The sequence below is a fragment of the Andrographis paniculata genome, unplaced genomic scaffold (genome assembly GCF_009805555.1).
Source record: "Andrographis paniculata isolate CXL003 unplaced genomic scaffold, ASM980555v1 Contig87END, whole genome shotgun sequence".
In the NCBI taxonomy this organism is placed as follows: domain Eukaryota; kingdom Viridiplantae; phylum Streptophyta; class Magnoliopsida; order Lamiales; family Acanthaceae; genus Andrographis; species Andrographis paniculata.
In genome coordinates this window covers 2818440-2838937 of record NW_026137625.1, presented here as the reverse complement: position 1 = coordinate 2838937, position 20498 = coordinate 2818440, and the positions used below count along the sequence as shown (strand labels likewise).

At 32.3% G+C, this 20498-nt stretch overlaps 2 protein-coding genes across 6 annotated transcripts; one reads left to right on the top strand and one right to left on the bottom strand.

The window, feature by feature from the left end:
• The first annotated feature begins 1180 nt into the window (after nt 1–1180).
• LOC127242618 (AT-hook motif nuclear-localized protein 29-like) lies at nt 1181–3514 on the top strand. Of its 3 annotated transcripts, XM_051262217.1 has the most exons (3): nt 1181–1475; nt 1614–1855; nt 2238–3510. In XM_051262217.1, exons 2-3 carry the CDS (start codon nt 1836–1838, stop codon nt 3247–3249), a joined length of 1032 nt encoding a protein of 343 aa, XP_051118174.1. In that variant the 5' UTR covers nt 1181–1475; nt 1614–1835; the 3' UTR covers nt 3250–3510. The 3 variants fall into 3 exon arrangements, with proteins under 3 accessions (XP_051118174.1, XP_051118172.1, XP_051118175.1); XM_051262215.1 differs by having other exon boundaries at nt 1181–1855; XM_051262218.1 differs by lacking the exon at nt 1614–1855 and having other exon boundaries at nt 1240–1475; nt 2238–3514.
• A 3946-nt stretch (nt 3515–7460) lies between these two features.
• On the bottom strand, nt 7461–15112 carry LOC127242617 (AT-rich interactive domain-containing protein 5-like). Of its 3 annotated transcripts, none has more exons than XM_051262214.1 (15): nt 14977–15112; nt 14742–14868; nt 12863–14369; nt 12620–12750; nt 12502–12541; nt 12106–12158; nt 11639–11684; nt 11269–11361; nt 10519–10635; nt 10368–10419; nt 10177–10249; nt 9367–9433; nt 9222–9272; nt 8914–9011; nt 7461–8177 (listed from the first exon to the last, which is right to left on the bottom strand). In XM_051262214.1, exons 3-15 carry the CDS (start codon nt 14342–14344, stop codon nt 8171–8173), a joined length of 2310 nt encoding a protein of 769 aa, XP_051118171.1. In that variant the 5' UTR covers nt 14345–14369; nt 14742–14868; nt 14977–15112; the 3' UTR covers nt 7461–8170. The 3 variants fall into 3 exon arrangements, with proteins under 3 accessions (XP_051118171.1, XP_051118169.1, XP_051118170.1); XM_051262212.1 differs by having other exon boundaries at nt 7463–8177; nt 8914–9006; XM_051262213.1 differs by lacking the exon at nt 14977–15112 and having other exon boundaries at nt 7463–8177; nt 8914–9006; nt 14742–14969.
• Nucleotides 15113–20498: the final 5386 nt, after the last annotated feature.

Here is a 20498-nt window from a genome sequence, read left to right as displayed (position 1 = left end):
TATGTAATAATTATACTAAAAATTGTTACATAATTATTGTACAATATATACTAATTTTATAATTATTTTTTTCAATTTATAATTTTAAATTTATTTTAATTTTTTATATGAATGTTAAATTTTTCGTATTATTGGATGAATTGGCCATATTGATGTTCAAAATATCTGAAGTGAAACTAATTTGACAAAGATTGTATGTTTATATAACTATAAATAGGCCGCAATTTTTTAGTTATTTTATATATAATCTTTAGTGTAGATATAAGACTAATTAGACAATAAAAGACGATACCGTAATTATGAATTTAAAATTGTCACACAAATAATTTTAATTTATCTTTCGATGTCAACTATTCTATTAAAAAATTTACAAAATAAGACATATTTTACACGTGTAAATATACATGTATATTATTTCATTGTTAATTATTTTAGCATACTAATATATTTTTTAAATATATAACAGGAAATGATATATAATTAGTACGAGAGTTTATTAACATATTTATAGATTGTGTTTATATATGTATACTACTAATTATATCTTCATTAATACGATAAGAAAGAATTCTGTCACATGGTAAATTTAGTATGAATTGTTGAAGGCTTAAAAATATTTGTATCATTTTATAAAATATTTGTCAATATAATTAATTATTTGTTTAATATTACTTTATCAATTTATATGAACAATGCATCAATTTATACAAATGATACTATTATTTAAAAAAAAAAAAACGAAAAATGGTACTATTAGTTAAGTAAAAATGAAGGATCTGTTTTTTTACTGCAATTTTTTCAAATTTTATTATTTTGACTATTGTATTTTTTTTAAAAAAAATTATATTTTTTTTTTTCGAAACATCCCATCAAACATTATTTTTATATGAAATTCAAACCTAATTTTTTGCCAAACTCATCAAAATAAACACACCCAAAATACTATTATTTAACTTAAAATTTAAACCTCCATTCTGTCAATTAACACACCCTTCAAATAAATCAGTATTAACTTGAAATTTTTCAAAAAATTATTGGAAATTAAACATCAAAATACACAAGACAGACAAAGAAATCTAGGCAACCATCATTGTTGAAGATACTGATGGATATATATAAATATGAATTATTTTCATGTACATTACTTACTTACAGTAATAACAAACAGACAGAGAAAGAGATATGGAAGGTGCTTTAATGGAGATTGGAGGAAGGTGGGTGAATTTGGAATTGCCTTAGCCTCAGCACCATCATCAGCAGCAACAGTTGCCTGACGACGATTCAGTATTCACTCACTCGGTAGTTCGCCCACTTGTTGTTTATACTCCACACTACTTTTCAGTTTCCACCGCCATTCACTGCCAATCTCCTTCCATTCCTTCCTCAATACTCCACGCTCCATCACCCCCACCCTGCTACCTCCAATTTTGCTTATTTCTGTCTCCATTCATTTGGTTCCCGCACCTCGAAAATCGGTAGTTGCTCGTCGTTCCATTCCGTAACTGTGTATTCTATTTTGCTGTGATTTGATTTGATTTCTGGTGTTCAGATTATTTTGTTTTGTTATCAGTTGGACTAATTCTGAAGTGTTTTGTTCGCGTTCATACGTACAGAAAGGATTGGAGATAAAAATTGAAGGAAAACAGTTTGTTTAATCAATCATATTCCTCTATTCAGCAAGCAAGGATGTTCAAGTAGTCGATGTGAAGCTGAGTTTGGATCGTCTCGACGATGAAAAGTAGTCGGAGTTAGGGTTCTTCCATGGATTCCACAATTTCGCCTCTCCTTTCCTGTTGATTTGAATATAGATGGATGAACAGTGATGCGCAGTGATTATGGAATTGCATTTTGACGAGTAGGTGGAGGAAGAATATTTTAATTCCTGTTTTGGTGTGCGATTGGAAATTCAAAATGCGTGCAAACCTAGAAGCCATGAGCGATAGCCGATAGGTGTCCCAATCCAATCAATCCATGGATTCTTTCTAGTCAATAGTACCTTTGCTGCTCTCTCTTCCCCACTGTGGATCTCAAGATACTTTTTATCCCTCCTTTTGATGCAAACCTGTTCTTAATTACTGCATTCAGTATTCTGTCTTCATCCTCTTTGAATTTTTTTTCTGCCTTATTTATTCTCCGTACAAATCTTCTTCTTCCTGCAACCTGTTCGAAGAAAAGCTTCAGAGAAATACAGGCAGCTGTGTGTGGCTACGCTTTCAATTTTTTGCTGTGTTGTACAGATCAGAAGAAACAAAACTGGCTAACAAGTGGTGGGAACGGAATCTGGATGCCGGAATGGCCGGTTACAACCAGCCGCCGCCGCCGCCGCCGCAGGCGGCGGCGGCGGCGGGGTCGCGGTACGTGCATCAGCTTCTGCCGCCGGACCTCCACCTGCAGCCGCGGCCGTCGGCCATTTCGCTGCACAACCCGCTCCCGGACGCTTCGGCAGACTCCAAGGACTCTCCGCCGGAAAAGGACGCAGACGCGGCGGCGACGACGAGCTCCGGGGGGACTCCGACCACCAGCCGCCGCCCCCGCGGGCGGCCGCCGGGTTCGAAGAACAAACCGAAGCCTCCGATAGTGGTCACGCGGGACAGCCCCAACGCTCTCCGGTCACATGTTCTGGAAGTTTCCTCCGGAAACGACGTCGTCGAGAGCGTCTCCGTGTACGCTCGCCGGAGGGGGAGAGGCGTCTGCGTCCTCAGCGGCAGCGGCACCGTGTCGAACGTGACTATCCGGCAGCCGGCGGGGCCGTCCGGCGGCGGAGTGACGCTGCAAGGCAGGTTCGAGATTCTATCCCTCTCCGGGACGGTGCTCCCCCCGCCGGCGCCCCCTGGCTCCGGCGGCCTGTCGATATTCCTCTCCGGCGGCCAGGGGCAGGTCGTCGGAGGCATCATAGTCGGGCCGCTGCTGGCGTCCGGCCCCGTCGTTCTGATGGCCGCGTCGTTTGCAAACGCCGTGTTTGAACGCCTGCCATTGGAGGATACTCAAGAAGAAGGAACTCCAGCTGCTCAGCCGCAGTCCGCCGCCTCCCAGTCTTCCGGTGTGACTGCCGGCGGCGGCGGAGGCGGAGGCGCTACTGCTACTCCTGCTGCTGCTCATCCTGGTGAGCCTGGCGGCAATGGAAATGACACTGGTGGAGGAGGAGCAAGTGCTGGCGGCAATGGTGCACCCATGGCTGCCGGAAATTACCCGTTCCCCGCCGATTTATTCGGTTGGGGGAGTGGAAATTCAGCAAGGCCACCATTTTGATCCGTCAATTGCTGTTAGGGTTTAATTTTATGCACTTTTCTACATAATGTGAATTATGGAAACATGAACCATTGAAAAAAGGCAACAGGTTTTGTAAGAATTTTCCCATCATAATCAGCCTATTTTACATATATATATATATAAATATCATTCAAGTCTTGCCATTTCTGTGATGATTAATTACAGGTTTAGTAATCGAGGACGACGGGGTATCGACATCAGCTAACAAGATAAGAAAATCAAGAAATGTGGAGCAAATAGCAAGGTGAGTGGTTAAATTCAAAATTTTGTTCTTTACATGTTATGAATGAGATGTTTAGCAATTTGCCTAGTGATGGATGATGTGAGCATATTTGGTAGGGACTCAGAATTTTCATATTCAATGCATGTATCCGAAAAATCGATTAAAAAAGAATTGCATTTGTCTTTGTATTTGTTGAATTTGCTAGATCATGATGTGGGAGTTTCCATGCTCTGCTACTTGCTTTACTTTTTCTTATTTGTTTCGAGTGTTCCTTAGATATGTTCAATAATTGAAGGGTAAATCGTTTCTTTGTGACTTTCTTGTTTTGATATTTTTTAGGTGAAATAGTTGCTATGAAAAATTGGTGTAAGAATGTGATGATTTTCTATGGGATATTGTTAGATTGAATATTAAATAAGTGCGATTCGGGTAGGCTTAGGATTCATCGTAGTAACTACCAATTGTGATGAATTAGTACACCACATACACCTTAACATTCACTTTAGGAATATTGATGGTAAGCATCCCAACGACGTTTTACCTAATTATGGAAAAAAAAGACCCGAAACCTCTTCACACCATATAATAGAATGAACAAAAGTTGGGTAGAAGTTAACGATAAAAAAACTAGTGCAACTTTGAATACTTCAAAACTAGAAAAAAAGGGCCTAAAGGAAAAGTTGCAAAAACTGCTTCTTGGAATGTTTTCTTGCTTTTCTTTTTATCCACTTGTCTTTCAATCTCCCTCGCAATTGCTTTTGTGTAATGTTTTTACTATAGATGATTAAATAATCTTTAATCTCATAAATTACCATATGGTAAATACTATTTTTAGCTCTCGGTGTACGGGTAAGCTGATATTCTGTGGGGGTGGGGGGCTTATTCTGGGATGAACGGTCGGGATGGGCTCCATCCTCGACCCTTCAATCGGATAACCTTATTTGTTGTCTCGATGGGCTTTTGTTTGTGTCGAGTATTGCTTTGTCGCATGGTGTAACTTGCGCATGCTGCGAGCGTGCTCGACTACTGCTAGGAGAAGAAAACAAAAAATGGTTCCATATGTGCCACTTGTTTTGAAAGCAATGTGAAAAATATCAGTTAGAAATATGATGTGATGATATTTGTATTTTTGGAGTTGGATATTTTTGAGTTTGAATTCTTAATTTTCTAACCTTTGGTTTTGGTTTGGTGAATTTGAGTACCAAATATTTCCTCCGTCTGTCTTTAAGGATCATAATGTCATTGTACTTAACAATAAATATATCTTTATATTTGTATAATTATTTGGACAAATGTTTTCCTCTATTAGTATTAAAAGACACTAATAGAAGTATTTTTGTAATTTTTTTTGTTAATTTGTACTACATTTTGATATAATAATTAATATTTAAATATCAATACACGTATAGTAAATGTATCTTTAAATACATTAGTTTTGTTTGGCAATTTGGTGTGCTTTAAATTTCTAAGGTTGGTTGTGAAATTATATATATATATATATATAAAGTATTTTATATATAGATAATTCAAATATGTTTGTTTAAAAGTAGTCTTTAACCAAGTTGGATCTCTTGTTGGGGATTCTTGATCATGTGAAACATTTGACTTGGCAATGAGTTCGGATTGTGTCCTAATAGATACATGTCTAAATATGGGTTGGCACACATTTCAATGTATGGTTTTGTCCTCATTTTCTTTCTTTCTCTCTCTCTCTCTCTCTCTCTTAGTCAGTCTATCCTATCTTTCTCACTCTAATGGATTGGTGGCTGACTTATCAGCTATGTAGTGATGACGATGCCCATTCATTGCCCAATCCTCTATCTATCTATCTATCTATCTATCCATTTTCTTGAATCCATGGTCTGTGGGACAATTTTCATCATGTCGAGAGAGAGAGAGAGAGTAGAAGACAGTGGTCCTGAGATATGGTTTTGACATGATGCTCATTATTACCAAACATCTTTTTTCAATTTGTTTTTGTCCTTCTTTGCCCTCAGCCTCTCTTACTGAATGATGAATTGACGTTACTGTTTCCTGCATGGATTTGGGTTTTAACTTTTAACTTTTAACTTTTTTCATTTTCCATTTTATTTTTTAGTTTGATAAAATTAGATTTTCAACATATAACTATTATATCTAATTCAGCGTTTATTTACTACTATTACTATTATTTTTATGGGACAGAATTAAAAAAATTCAAATATTCAAACAAACAAGCCTTTAGTGATGGGTGTGTTTGTTTGGTTTTATGCATAACAATAAAATTTAATAAAAATAGACAAGTGAGTATTTTTTTGTAAAACTTTTTCAAATTTCTGTATCTACAATGAAAACACCTAAATGATCACTCAACATTCTGTATTCAGTTTGGTGTGTTTGATTTTAATTTTTTTATTATGATAGTAATTTTTTCCCATCTACCAATTTTATGTTTATTTTAACTCACATGAATTTTAAATAATATATTTATCTCCCTATTATATTAGAAGATTATAATTATTAATTAATTAAAAAGTGTATGATAAAAAATAATTATCTATTATACAAATAAATTTAAATTAAAATAACTAATCAATTTAACTAAAATTTTAAAAATCATAAAATACGATTTCAAGTATATAATTATTTTAGAAGATAAAAAAGACAAATTATGTTAATAGACTAAAATAAAGAATACGACAATTTATACGGGGAAAAAGAAGATAATATAAAATAAAAATATTGACAAATATATGAATAAGTTAACAAGATAAAATAAAATTTTAAATAGAAATGTATAAGAAGTTTTTAATAAAAATGAAAAAATACTATATATTTTATAAACAAAACTAAAAATATAAATTACCTCCATCCTCTTTATTTTTTACTTGTTTATATTTAATATTAGTTATTATATAAACACAGTACAAATTTTAAAAAATACAAAAATAATTTAAATAGTGTCTTATAATATTAATATAAAAATATTTGTAAAAAAATTACACAAATATAAAAATATTTTTAATATTAATTACAATAAACACAACTTTATAAAGCAAATACATTCTATACTATTTTGTAAAATTAATCCACACATGACTCACTTTCCTTTTTAATATATCCCACAAAAGATGACTATTTTTATTTTTGACAATTTTATCAATCTTAAATATACTTAACAAATATAAATCAAATTCCTCATTTTTATAAAACTAATTTAGGGTAATAATAAATAATTTTTTTTATTTGTATTATATAAAATTTTATTATTTACAAAATAATATCTATATTGCATATATTTTATTTTTTTTGAGATATAATCTTATTTTTTTAAAATAACAATAATATTATTCATATAAAAAATAATAAACTAATATCATAACTTATTATTAATAACTTACTAATTTATACTACTTAAAACACCGTGCCCCTAATAAAAAAGTTATATCCGTCGCGGGACGAGGGAGTATTTTATTGAAAATAATAAATAATAATAATTAAAAGTTATTTTAAAATTTAGTTAAAATTTTATAAAACATACTATACAATAAAAATTATGATATTTATTATAAGAAAAATAAATAAATAGAATGTAATGATTACATTGGTATATTGCACCAATGTGAAACAAATTACACAGAAATCTGGCATGAAGACTTTTCAAAACAAACACTATAATGTCTCCAAATAATTAAACACAAATAACTCTAGTAGTAATCCAATCAGATCAAATTTTGCAATCGAAAATTTACCATGAATACCCAAATGGTGCAAACAATACATATATATGAACTACCAATATATGACATACACACATCACATATTACAATTAATTTCAGCACAAAATATACGCCCGTATAAACGATCATATCAATATGAACTATAAGCATGTCGTTTTTTTTTTTTTTTTTTTTGTGTTGATTAGTCGTAATTAGCATCATTCCATAAGCAGATACATAGAGAAGAAAAAAAAAAAAAAAAAAAAAAAAACAAAGAAAAGCTCAACAATCAGATTACAACCTTTTAACGATACATCAACATACATCAAATTCTAATTTCTTCTATGTAGCGCATGCCGGATCCGTAAATCAGACAAACAATTCAGTCTACGCAAGAATCATTCGACCGCACAAATATCTTTTCGAAAGTTCAACAAACTTAATCAAGCAGATCTTATTCGACAATATATTTGTATTAACTTAGGAATAGTCGAAATCAAGTCTAGGATTGATTATGCACGAGCATGAAGATGCAAAATGTAATTTTCCTAATCAAGTTCATAAGTCATGGTAGAAACAAAAAGTCCCAAATTTGTCAATTAGTGATAAAGTTCCATTTTAATCTTACAGAGGAGAGGAGAGCTAAGCTAAGGGCGGGCGACTAAAGCCGAAAATGCCTCCAAATACTCGATTTCCTCTCCAATATGACAGTAGTAATGTGATCTAAACCAACAATTAAACCTAAAGCAACAACAACCTAAGTAATCCTTCGAAACACAAAAGCAAATTATATTAGTCGAAGCTTACATGAAATTAATTAGGGCAGGCGATTCACCTCTGACTTGGATTCCTTGTGTATGGATTATAGCACTTTTTAAGCTTTAGACATTTGGATCCTCAAAAGGGACGCGGATGAAGAGACGACCATGCAGGCTTACCACAGCCGAAGTCTGAAGTGGGTCGATTCTTGATGGAAGGCTCACCACCTGAAAATCAATCGCCACCAAATTTAAAGATAGATCGACATTTCTCTGTCGACAATTAACATGGTCTGTCTCTCTGTCGACAATTAACATGGTCTGTCCCAAAACCAAAAGCGATCAATTACAGTAATAATAACATTGCAGCATCTGGTCTTGTCATTAGATTATAAAACAAGTGTGCCTAAAGAATAGTTGATAATATGTTTTTATTTGCTTAGAAAGAACGCCTTGGAGTTGGAGCCTAAGCAAAAATACATCAAAGTAAACCCCTATACTTTTTATTTTTATAATTATAATTATAATTTCTTTGTCTCCTGTTGTGTTTCACTTTCATTTTTTATTTCTCTTAAAAATATTCTCATTTTCTTATTTAGTAAAAAACTATACAACTTTATATATTTTTGTTACTTATAAAAGGCAAAAAGTAACAAAAAAGTATCAATAAAAACCCCATACATTAGAACCCGTGCCGAAAAGTTTCAAACACAAATTTGAGAGATGAAAGGAGTACTAAAAATTTATTTTATATTCAAAACATTATTATTCAAAACCCAAAACCAAAAGCCAAAGTCTCAAACAAATACGCATTCTCCATTTTCCATTTATTTTGACGAAAAATTGAATCCCATTTTACTTATGAATCCCAGTAAGCATGCATATTTTTTCATACAAAAATAATACCAAATAATTCTGCCCTTCATATTCAAAGCATTTTTCGGAAAAGGAAGGGTAAAAGTACCTTTTTGAACGGTGTAACCCCCCAGGGATTATCAGTTTTCTCGGGCTGGCCTGTAATGACCACACGTCCGGCAGGATCTGTTTGAACTCGAACCTGCGCTGCCAATTAATGATTGAATTACTAACAAGGTAACAATCCTCAATTGAGAAGATAAGAAGTCACAGAGTTACAGAGAGTTACAGGTTGCAGCATATAAATATCACCACATGCTCATTTCCTTATTTTTTTTATTATTACTATAAGTTCTATCAGCACGGATTATGGTACGATTGGCAGCAATAATATTATAAATCACAATGCGCACAAACCTCCTCACGTAATAGACCTGGTACAAGGGCATAAATCTCGAAACAGTCTTTCTGCACACGAAAAAGACAAGTCACATTCTTTTTGCATATGTAAATTAAGAACATGTGTAAAGGTATAAATAGAATTTTTTTGGTGGACACATACAGCTTGTCGTACATTAATCCTCACCCAGTCTGCTGGGGGCCCAACATCAACAACTGACGTCACCAGCCTAAAAGTCAAAAAGAAACAATTCAATGTCTATATCCAAGTTATAAATAGAAGCAGCAAAAGTGAAATCATCATCTGTCATTTAGAATGCAAATTCCAAGCAAGTTCATTTATTAGCAAAAGTATAGAAGACATAAAACCAATAAACAAGCAACAGAACAGAGTTGGATGCATGAAGAATGTTGTGGCATCAAACAGTAGTTTACGACCATAATATGCTACTAGCACTTAAATAAATCATCTGCCTTTGTACAGGGAAATGCAAAGTTCGATACCGATACACATAAGCACGGTTAAGATCTAAATATTAGAAGCAAGCACACATAAGAACCTACGTTAATCAATCGAAGTAAAATTGTACATATAATGTTTGATAACCTAGAAAAACTAAGATACGAGCCATCGATAACCAAAGCCATGCTTTCTCACATAACTTTAAACTTCAAACACAATTTTTTAATTTTAGGAAGTATCATGTTGCAATGGCCTTGGTAAAAATTGACTGAGTCAACTCAGATACAACATAGACATTTGCACTCTATTTTTTATTTTTATTTTGTTTAGCATGAGAAAATAAATAAATAAAATGCATATAACCAACACTAACATGGGGTTCTCTCTAAAAATATAGTTTCAACTCATTATTGGAAAAAAAAAAAAAGAAACAGCGCATGATGTCCAAAAACATGGACTTAGTCTTATAGCTTTAAACAAAGTATTAACTATTTTAACAAAATGCTTAACTGCCTAGATGTTTCTGTTCGAGCAGCTTTATTTGAATTCTCTGCTTCACTTGGTCTCTTCTGTTTGGCTGAGCCTAGACAATATTCAGATACAAAATGAGCCAACTAGAGAAGCAACACGATACTTATACATTCAATGAAACTCAATTAAGTTCCACAACAACAAAAATCAAGCCAAAGGAAACTTCTTACCAATGCTTTTGAGATTCTTCTCACGCTTTGGGACATTATTGAGATTCTTATCCTGTAAGAAAATTGCCGAAAAAAAAAAAACATGATGTATACTGGCAACAAAATCAATTGAATGAAAAAATATGACTAGAGCATTTTAAATTACACGAACCTTTACAATTGGTTCACCAACCTCACCATACTCAGAATGGCGTTGCGCATGCCAACCTTGAATAGCGCGAGTAGCTGCATCTCTTCTGACCCTTCCTAATGCTTGACAGCCATTTCCCTTTCGTAAGATACAAATAATGTTTAAAAAGTTATGTCAACAGTGTATTCTATTTCTTATATGTATCTTCTACATGTTCGCTATTATGCAGATATCAAAGAAAAAGGCAAGATTCAACAGTGTCATATGTTTTTTTGTCTAGAAGATTTTAGAGAACATCCGGAAATATCTGAGAGGTATTATTCAGCAGTACAGTAGACACAAGGCAGATTATGAATCCATGTGCAAGAAGTTCAAACTCCTAGGAGAACTTTGGGTGTGTTCGTTTGTTGGATTTTACAAAAATTCTACTATTCATCAAATTTTTTTCCTCCAAAAATATCAAATCAAACATCTATTTTTCATTTTTTATAATATACTAAAAATCAATTTTACATTCAAAATATCACATCAACACCTATTTAGATTCACATCATATAATTATTAAAATTCAAAATTTTTATTATTCAAATTCCAACTCAAAATCCAAACCTCCAAACAAACACACCCTTCATAGATAAATGGCATATATTGTCCCAAGACAAAATAAATGCAACATCACCTTGATATAGTAAAAAATATATATACTTGATACCATATTCAAAAAAATCTTTGACAAGAGAACAGGCGAGAAAATGTTAAAACAAAACTCACCTCTACATCACCACCAGAAGCTTCAGGTAATGTTGCCGCTGAGAGTTGGAGATCACCACTGAGTATCTTATGCCTCTCATATTCTAGAAGAGACTAGAGCATGTAAAGGAAAATTTAATATTTGAACGTAAAAATGTAGCAAGCAGCTATGATGACAAATCTTCATCACACATAAAACCATATATGGTTTCTGTACTTATGAGAGGAAAAGAAGATATAATAATAATAAAGGGTTCCGTAGAGCATCACTTATTAAGTTGCAGCCACAATTTGCACATTAGAAAAGTGTGGATCTGGATAAGTAAGAACACATGATGATGAATGAAAACAGGTACTTGATAGAGCAAGAATCATCAAACAAGAGCATCACCTTTTCATAGAAAATCCGAAATGTCCAAGAAACTGTTGTACAAGTCCTGCAAAACGGAAAAAACAGGGCCCACAGAATCATACCATAATTCATTTTAAGCCTACTTCTATAGTAAAGCTACACAAGTGGTAGAATGTAAAACTAAAAAAAAAAAAATTATTTGAAAATATTCTCTATAACATTTCAAATATAACCATAATTGATAAATTTACAGAATGCATTTCTTATGATGTTAGACAGTATAATCATTCATAAGCTTTCTTCATTTCTAACATCAATTCAGAAATTTATGAACACAATACATCATGTCAATTACAAAATAATAAAAGTTTTTTAAAAAATGAGAACTTTCAGAAATTTTATAATTTGAAAATGTATCTTTGAACTAGAACCTCAAAATTACGGGGGAAGCAGTAGTACAAGAGAATGAGAATAAATAATACTAGATTATCAAGAAAAGGACTAACTTTGGTGGGTGGAACGACTCTCCCACTTGCCTCCACAACTTGGATGCAGTTACCTATAAAAAATACACAAATTCAGCAAACTCATGTTGTGGTGTCTGGATGAAAGAAAATGGCATAATAAATCAAAATATCAATTCTAACAATTTGATCTATGATAAATTAGTATAATGAAACCTGGAGACATTAGACTAATATGCTGCCTCCAGTTCGGCCAGTAAACAACAATCATGTGAGGCTTTAAACCATTACACAAAAACTTCATATTCAGAATGTAAAGGCAGACATGTGATTTGAATGCCAAAAGGCAACAACCGTTGATTATTAATTCCTATACACAAAACAGGAAGCATCGAAGACAAAAAGTACAATGATATAAGAATATCTGGATATGCATACCCTGTCATAGCCTCCCAATCTAATAACTGCTCTCCACAACCTAGCAGCCAATAGAGAAATAAATGAATATTTGCCAAGAACAAAGCCACAATAAATATAACCATAAAGGCTAGCTTACTTCAGGCAATTCAGGGGATGCCCGTAAAATTTAGGTGGTTTGAAGTCGAGTGCCCTCTGCCTGTAGAAATTTTCAATCTCCTTCATGAAAGCTACTTGTTCCTCTGGTGTCCCATCATCTTTCTCCCCCAACTAAGAATCAAAAATATTTCTATATATTTAACACATGAACTGCAAAAATGTTTGTTTCATATTGATGAATTCAATTTCATAAATTTGACTTGAGTTATATTATGTTTATTACCAGAGGAAGTGTTGTGGGAGAAAAAGTACTCTTGAATCCTCCTCCACTATGATCTTCAGCCAGTGCCGAAGAATCTCTAATAAGAGAATTTGGCGTAGATGGTTCTTGCTCGTTTGCAAATGAAGGATCGTCATCATGCTTACTGGAGGTTTCAGTAGTCTTGGCATTCTCATCACTTTCAGGATCAGCATGAACTGTTTCACCATCCTGTTCTTTACTAGCATCCATAACTGTTTTATCCCCATCAAGATTGGTAGAATTGTTCGTCCCGTCAACCTCACCCATCTCAGCATCCTGTATTTGAGGAGCTTTGTTAGTAGATAATTCTGTTGGAAGCTGCTTGTGTTCACTAGGATCGTCCTCAGAATCCTCCCTTTTTATTTCCATTTTTTCTCCTTCAACACTTTCAATATCTTCACACCCCTCAGAAACTGTCCGGTTATCTCCAGCATTTTCAACATCTGCACCAGCCTCAGAAATTGTCTTTTCATCTCCTGCAGCATTTTCAGCACAATCCGCATCTCCCTTGGAAATCACCTTGTCGTCTTCTTCCATATTTTCAGCATCCTCTGCATGCCCCTCAAAATTCGTTATGTTACCTCCGGCATCATCACCCTCCTTAGGACTATTCTTATTATCTCCTGTAATTGCTTCAACATGACCCCCAATCCCCTTTGAGATCATCTTGTTATTTTCTGCAACCTTTTCAACATAATCTGCATCCCTCGGTGAATTGGTCTGGTTATCTCCTGCAACGTTGCCAGCACCATCAGCATCCCTCTCAGAATTAGATTGGTTATCTCCTCTAACATTCTCAACATCATTCGCATCCCCCTCGGCATGTTCTTTGGGCTCTTCATCTACAACACCTTCGATAGATTTTTCCTCCATAAGTTTCAAATGGTCTCCACCACCCAAGCAATTCTCGGCAGACTTCTCTTCCTCTCCATCACAGGTAATGTTCTGTTGACACTCTTCATCTTTTTTATCCATCCGCCCCTCGTCTACACTCCTGCACGCAGGTCCCTCTTGTTCCTCAGTTTTAGTACTGATTGGCATTTCATTCTCATCATTTTTATCCAAGTTTTCCTGGATCGAGCCTTCAATTGTTTCATTTCCCTCACTCTTAGGATTAGTTTGCTCTTTCGCAGGCCCCTCTTGTTCCTCACTTTTGTTGCTGATTAGCATTTCATTGTCATCATTTTTATCTGTGTGCTCCTGAATCGATCCTTCAATTGTTTCATTTCCCTCATTCTCAGGATTAGTTTGCTCTTTCGCCTCAATGCTGTCTTTGTCCCCATTTATAGATTCACTTATATCCTCTCTATTATTCTCCATTTTAACTGTGGCCGGAAAGGGGGGATTTTTTCCTTCCCCCACATCTTCACTGTTATGATCCATACCTTTGTTTTCAGATTCTTCAATTTTAATTTCATGCGGGTGCTTTTCAACATCCTCCATCTCTACGTCGTTTTGACTCATGTCGGAAACTAATAAAATTATTAAACTGCATTCCATTGTCAACAAAAGGAAACACGGTTAAAAAATATCATCAAAAACTTATCCATAAGATCAAAATAAAAATATAAAATGCAAGCAAAAATCAATTTTAAGAATTTCAAATGTCCTTATAACCCTCGAGATCACACTGCCATTTTAAAACCCTAGCTACGATTGAATAACAAAACACGACAGTAATTTTTTCCGAGCACAAATAAAATCCCAAAATCCTGAATCAGAAACACAGTGGCGAAATTAAAATTGAAAACAAAAGCATCTGATTCCTATTGAAGGCGATTCGATTCCCCAGATTAGCGCGACAAACTCAGTTACATTCGAGCAAACACAAATAAATGCGAAGCAACATTAACTAACTCACCTTAAAAACACCACCACGCCGCTGTCGGAGCTCGTGGCCGCGGAATGACCTACCAATCAAATTAAGCGCCCGTCTTTTGTCCCTATTCGAGCAAAATAATGCGCCTCTGCGCGACCGCTGCCAATTTCTGCAGACGCACATTTTCGGGACCAGATTTTGCCAAACAAAAAATCATAAGGATGAAAAAGCAATAAAATACTTCGACATTAATTGAAGATTGTGCAAACGTCCTAACCCTAAAAAATGGAAGCCTTAGGCACGCCAAGAACAAGCATCAGCTCTGCAATCGCCGGTGGGGAGAGAGAAATTGAGTGAGAGCGCTTTGGGATTTCGTAGTTTAAAAGGACTCGGCAGGTGAAATGACAAATTTACCCCTATGATTTGATAAAATTGATGTTACTGTTTAATTGATAAAATGGATATGATTCTGGTTTGTTTTATTGTTACGAATTTGAATTTTTTATTTATTAAATTTTTTTGTAAACATTATTTTAATATGTATTTTTCAAGAAAAATAATGTGCCTTGGTTTAGTCTTTTAATTTGGTTTTTTTTTTTTTTTTTTTTTTTTTAACATAAAATTTGAAGAATCACATTAATAATTAAAAATAATACTTCCTCCGTCAACATAGAATTAAAAATATAAATTTTAAGAGATAACCTGATGGTGTAAGAGTTAAATTTGCGATCATAAGGTCATAATTTCAAAACACTAAACAAGCAAATCTTTTAATTGATAAATTTGAACCGGAGATAAAAAAAAAAAAAAAAAAAAAAAGGTCAAAATGTCTTGAATAAACATTCCGAATTGATTTAGTTAAGTGTAAATACATGTGAACAACCCCGTATTAATGAATAAATGAATTTAATTAGTTGTACATACATGCATAAATGTATTTATATATTATTTAACAATCTATCTATTTTTTTTTATTTTGGGTGTCCCATAATAAAATATTTATTTTTTTTTAGTAATTGTACTACCTATCTAACATTACAAATACTTTTTCAATTTACAATATATTACACAAGTATCGTTACCTTTATATCATACAATACTGGTTAATTTAGTCTTTTTATCTTTATTTCTACTTTATCACAATACAATAATAATATTTCTAAAACTCTGTATAAAAAGCAAATAAATATATAGATATGAGACGAATGGAGTATATATTTTTACCATCTCATAGACATCTCGGCAGAAATATTCTTTTTCTTTCTCTTATTTTTATATATTTAGGGTGTGTCTTTTAAGGGGGTTTTGGAAAATTTGAGTTTGAGTTTGGTTTTTATTTGAAATTTGAATTAAGTTTAAATTTTGATTTTTCTTTTGTATTTAAGTTTAGTTGAGATTTTGAGGAGTTTTGATATGATATGATTAATTTTATGAGTAATAAATATAATAATATAAATGTATATTAATTTGTATAATTTAATTATAAATTTATATTATATCTATATATATTTTTAAATTTTTATTTATCTGTATTATAAAATATTTTATTCTCTACAAAATGACATATATATTGTATATACTTTATTAAATTATAAATATTATAAAAATTTAAATTTAAATTTATAATTTAAAAAACAGAGCTGATCAGGGACAAAAACGGAGGCTTGGTTTGGCCCTAAATCCGGACTTAACAGTGGCTATAAAGTAGTTTTGGCTAAAACTACAAAAAGAAACAAACTCTTAATATATTTGTATTTACTTTTTTTTTTTTATTTATTTTTATACACAATGATACGCATAATTTTTTTTAAAAATTTAAATATTAAAAAAAAATTAATTATAAATATAAATATGTATGTTTTTTTTTTATTATTATTATTAACAGGAATGAAAGAAAATATGAGGTAAAAAATGTAAATTAAAAATGAAAAGATGATTTCAAATGGCATAAACATTCCACAAAAGGGCAATGGTTACCAAAATTGATGTTCAACATCTACACAAAAGCTTAAACAACCATAGCCATATTTCAGATTATGCACAAACTCGCAACAATACATTACAAAGTACCTTGATTCTAGGAACCAAAGTCCCGGAGCTCGTCTTGTATCTCCTTGCAAGCCGCTTCCAGCTCCCGGAGCCCATCCTCCAACATCTTCAACTGCGCTAGGAAGCTGTTGCAATCCCTCTGCAAATCAACAAGGTACGCGCTCTTTCTCTCCTCCGTCGATGCTCTCTTCGGGTGTGTTTGTATGGGGGTTTGGATTTTGGATTGAGATTTGAATAGTAAAAATTTTGAATTTGAATAGTTGTATGATGTGATATAAATAGGGTTTGATGTGATGTTTTGAATGTAAAATTGATTTTTAGTATAATATAAAAAATGAAAAATAGGTGTTTGATTTGATATTTTTGGGGAGAAAAAATTGGATGAATAGTGAAAATCCTCCAAAATCCTTCAAACAAACACACCCTTCCTTAGTTTCCTGCAATTTCAACTATCAATTATTAATCATTAATAGGTAATGTTCCTTCTAATCTTAATCTTCCAGGAATATTGTTATAAAATACCCTAACCTAACCTAACCTAAATTATAAATCCGCTGAAAAGCTTGCTTGCTTGCGTACGTACCTTGCCGTCTTCTCCACCTTCTCGACGGTAGACTCAACAACTGCGTTCAATGGAATTCCTTCGATCGACAGAAGATCCATACCTACGTTCAAATCATTATCTCCCCCAGAATACGTTCCCGCCATTGTATCAAACTCAAAAACAAACACGCTTCAGTCAATACCTTCACAAAAAAAAAAAAACTGTGCACAGCACAGAGACGACGAATGCACATTTATAGAGGTCGAAGACGGCATCCGATAGCGAGCGGCGGGGGCGGAAAGAAGAAGGAAGTTTAGGAAAGAGTTGAAGAGAGGAGGAGGAGGAAAAGAAAGAAGGAAGATAAGGAAAGAGGAATAAGTGTTGCGGGCGGCGGCGTACGTGGAAATTGGAATGTCAAAATCTTGTGAATATATAATATACTACTCCATATGCTCATTTGATCGGGTGGGTATGAATTTTAATAAAAGTAATAAATAATTGCTAATTTTTTCTTTTTATAGTAAAAAATAGTATAAAAATAAAATGATTTTTTACTTAAAAATAAAATGAGAATATTTTTCGATGACAATCTAAAAAGAAAAATAATACAAAAATAGAATGATTTTTTACTTAAAAATGAAATGAGAATATTTTTCGATAACAATCTAAAAAAAATGAACATAAATTTGAATGAAAGAGTGAGTATTGATTTCGACTACGACAATAATATAAATTTATTTTATACAAATAATAATACTATATTTGTAATTTCAGTTAATATATATATGATTATATTATTATAAAAATAAAAATAAATTTAATAAAAATAAGTAAATGTTAAAGATATAGAATGTTTATAATCTAAATTTGTAAAAACAATCCAAACTAATTATATTGAAACTAAAATCAATTAAATTTGATCCAATTATAAAAAATATTAATAATTAGTTAATATTAGTTTAAATATAAATATTTTTAATCAATTTTAGTTCTCCCGACTTAGCCGAGTTGGAACCAAGATTAGCACAACTGACACCAAGACAATCCGCTACGAATTCGATATGACAATAAACAAATATAGATAGGATTGAGATTCTCAACTCGAATTCAATCTCAATTATAAAATACTCCTTTTGAAACGACCATTTGGAGTTTTTAATAGAGTAAGGGCTGTTTGATTCAAAGATTTGATGAGATTCCAAGATTTGGATTTTAAAATTCTATGTAATTCATATTTGGTTAAGAAAAAGAAGGTGAAATTTAAAACGATGGGATTTGAAAAAAAAGGTCTAAAATCTTACAAATAAGGGATTTTTTTTTGTAATGGGGATACCCCTGTTACTTTTAAATCTCATTCTTAGAAATTTTAATTTTTACATTTATATCATCTAATAAAAAAAATAATAGTATTATATTTATATAAAAAATTAAATAATTTTAACATTAATTATTATTTGAATTATATACTTAATTAAATTTATATTATTTTTTATTGTACAATATTTTTTAAATAAATTAATAAATTCATTGTTTAAATTATTATTTATTATAAATTTTATTTGAATTATAAAATTATAAGGATGACCATAAGTCGGGTTCAGTCGAAATCGATATCCATCCCAAATATATATTGTTAAATCCTAGATTCAAATTGGATCCGATTATACTAGATCCGACCGAGACTACCCGGTAAGACTTGATGGATCCGAAAAATCCATTTTTTTACAATTCTTAAATTTTAATTTAAAATTACACATGTACCGGATCCAATGTATATTAAAATTTATGTATTTTATTAGAAAAATATTATAATAAAATAATAAATAAGTTAAACTCAAAAAATATTTTTAATATAATTATATTATTCGAAAATATTTTTTGATATGTATGGTTGATATATTATTATATTACCTTGATCATGATCCGGATCCAGGCTTAATACTTAAATAATTGGACTCAACTTCAAATAAATAGGTCGGGCTCGGTCGGGTTCGGTCGGGTCTCGAGTTTACGCCAATCTATTATCATCCTATAAAATTATTGATATCGTTTCAATTTATATTAATAATGAATTAGATGTTTAATTTGTCAAAATAAATAAAATTCATAATAGGACAATTATGTCATTTAGAATATAAAAAATCTAAATCCACTAAATATAAATCCCACTATATTTTACCAACCAAACATAATATGGGATTCCAAATACTAAATATAATAAATTTCATCACATATAAATCCTAGTATGAAATCTCAATCCCACTAAAAAAAAGTCCATGAACCAAACAGCCCATAAGAGATTGTATTCAATACTGTAGAATTTTTAAAATTTGAGTGTATTTAATCCCTGGATTAAATTGCAATTTCACAAGGGGATCAAATTGCAAATTTAATTTAGGGTAAACTGTTTTTTAGTTCTATAACTGTCTTATAAGTGGAGCCCCATAAGTGAAAAATTTTCGGTTTTAATCCTCCGGCGCCGGAGACGCCCGATGTCCCGCCAGGTCAGTGACACTGGCAGACACGTGGATTTATTTTATTTTTTTCATTTTTTTATAATTTTTATAATTTTTTTTAATTGTACCAAATAAAGAAATACAAATAAAATTAAAAATAAATTAAAAATAAGTTTTAAAAAAATTAAAAAAAATAAAAAAATCTACGTGTCCGCCAGATGTTATACCTGGCGGACACGTCCGGCGAGCCACGCGGGCATCTCCGGCGGCGCCGGAGGACTAAAATATCGAAAATTTTTCACTTATGAGACTAGTTTGCGACATGCTCCATTTATGAGACTAAAATGATAAAAGAATCCACTTAAGGAATGAAAAAACAGTTTACCCTTTAATTTAACAATACCGCCGTGGATTTCGTACACGAGAGCGCGTGGTCTATTTAGTCATTTTATCTTTTTACACTCAAAATATTACATAACATCTATTTATTTATACCATATTGTACAACTATTAAATTTGAATTCTTTTACCATTCAAATTTCAACAAAAAAATCCAAACTCTCGAACAAATGCATGGATCGATGTCTCGAAAATATCTACCCAAGCTAAAAAAGCAAAGAAACGCATCCGCAAAACTGAGCAATGCTAACATTAGAAAGAGAGTAAACACGCCATTTATGAATTCTACAAAGAAAGTAGATCAGCGTTTAGCAGAGCAACACGTAATAATAAAAGAACATCACATTACTT

What these genes read in the sequence shown, in the direction of transcription:
- LOC127242618 (XM_051262217.1), top strand. Translation starts at nt 1,836, where the DNA reads ATGGAATTGCATTTTGACGA. An exon ending in ATGGAATTGCATTTTGACGA is followed by an intron (nt 1,856 to 2,237) that starts GTAGGTGGAGGA and finishes TGTGTTGTACAG; the next exon opens with ATCAGAAGAAACAAAACTGG.
- LOC127242617 (XM_051262212.1), bottom strand. Translation starts at nt 14,344, where the DNA reads ATGAGTCAAAACGACGTAGAGATGGAGGATGTTGAAAAGCACCCGCAT. An exon ending in TTCGGATTTTCTATGAAAAG is followed by an intron (nt 11,362 to 11,638) that starts GTGATGCTCTTG and finishes TACATGCTCTAG; the next exon opens with TCTCTTCTAGAATATGAGAG. An exon ending in GGGTTACACCGTTCAAAAAG is followed by an intron (nt 8,178 to 8,913) that starts GTACTTTTACCC and finishes ATTGATTTTCAG; the next exon opens with GTGGTGAGCCTTCCATCAAG.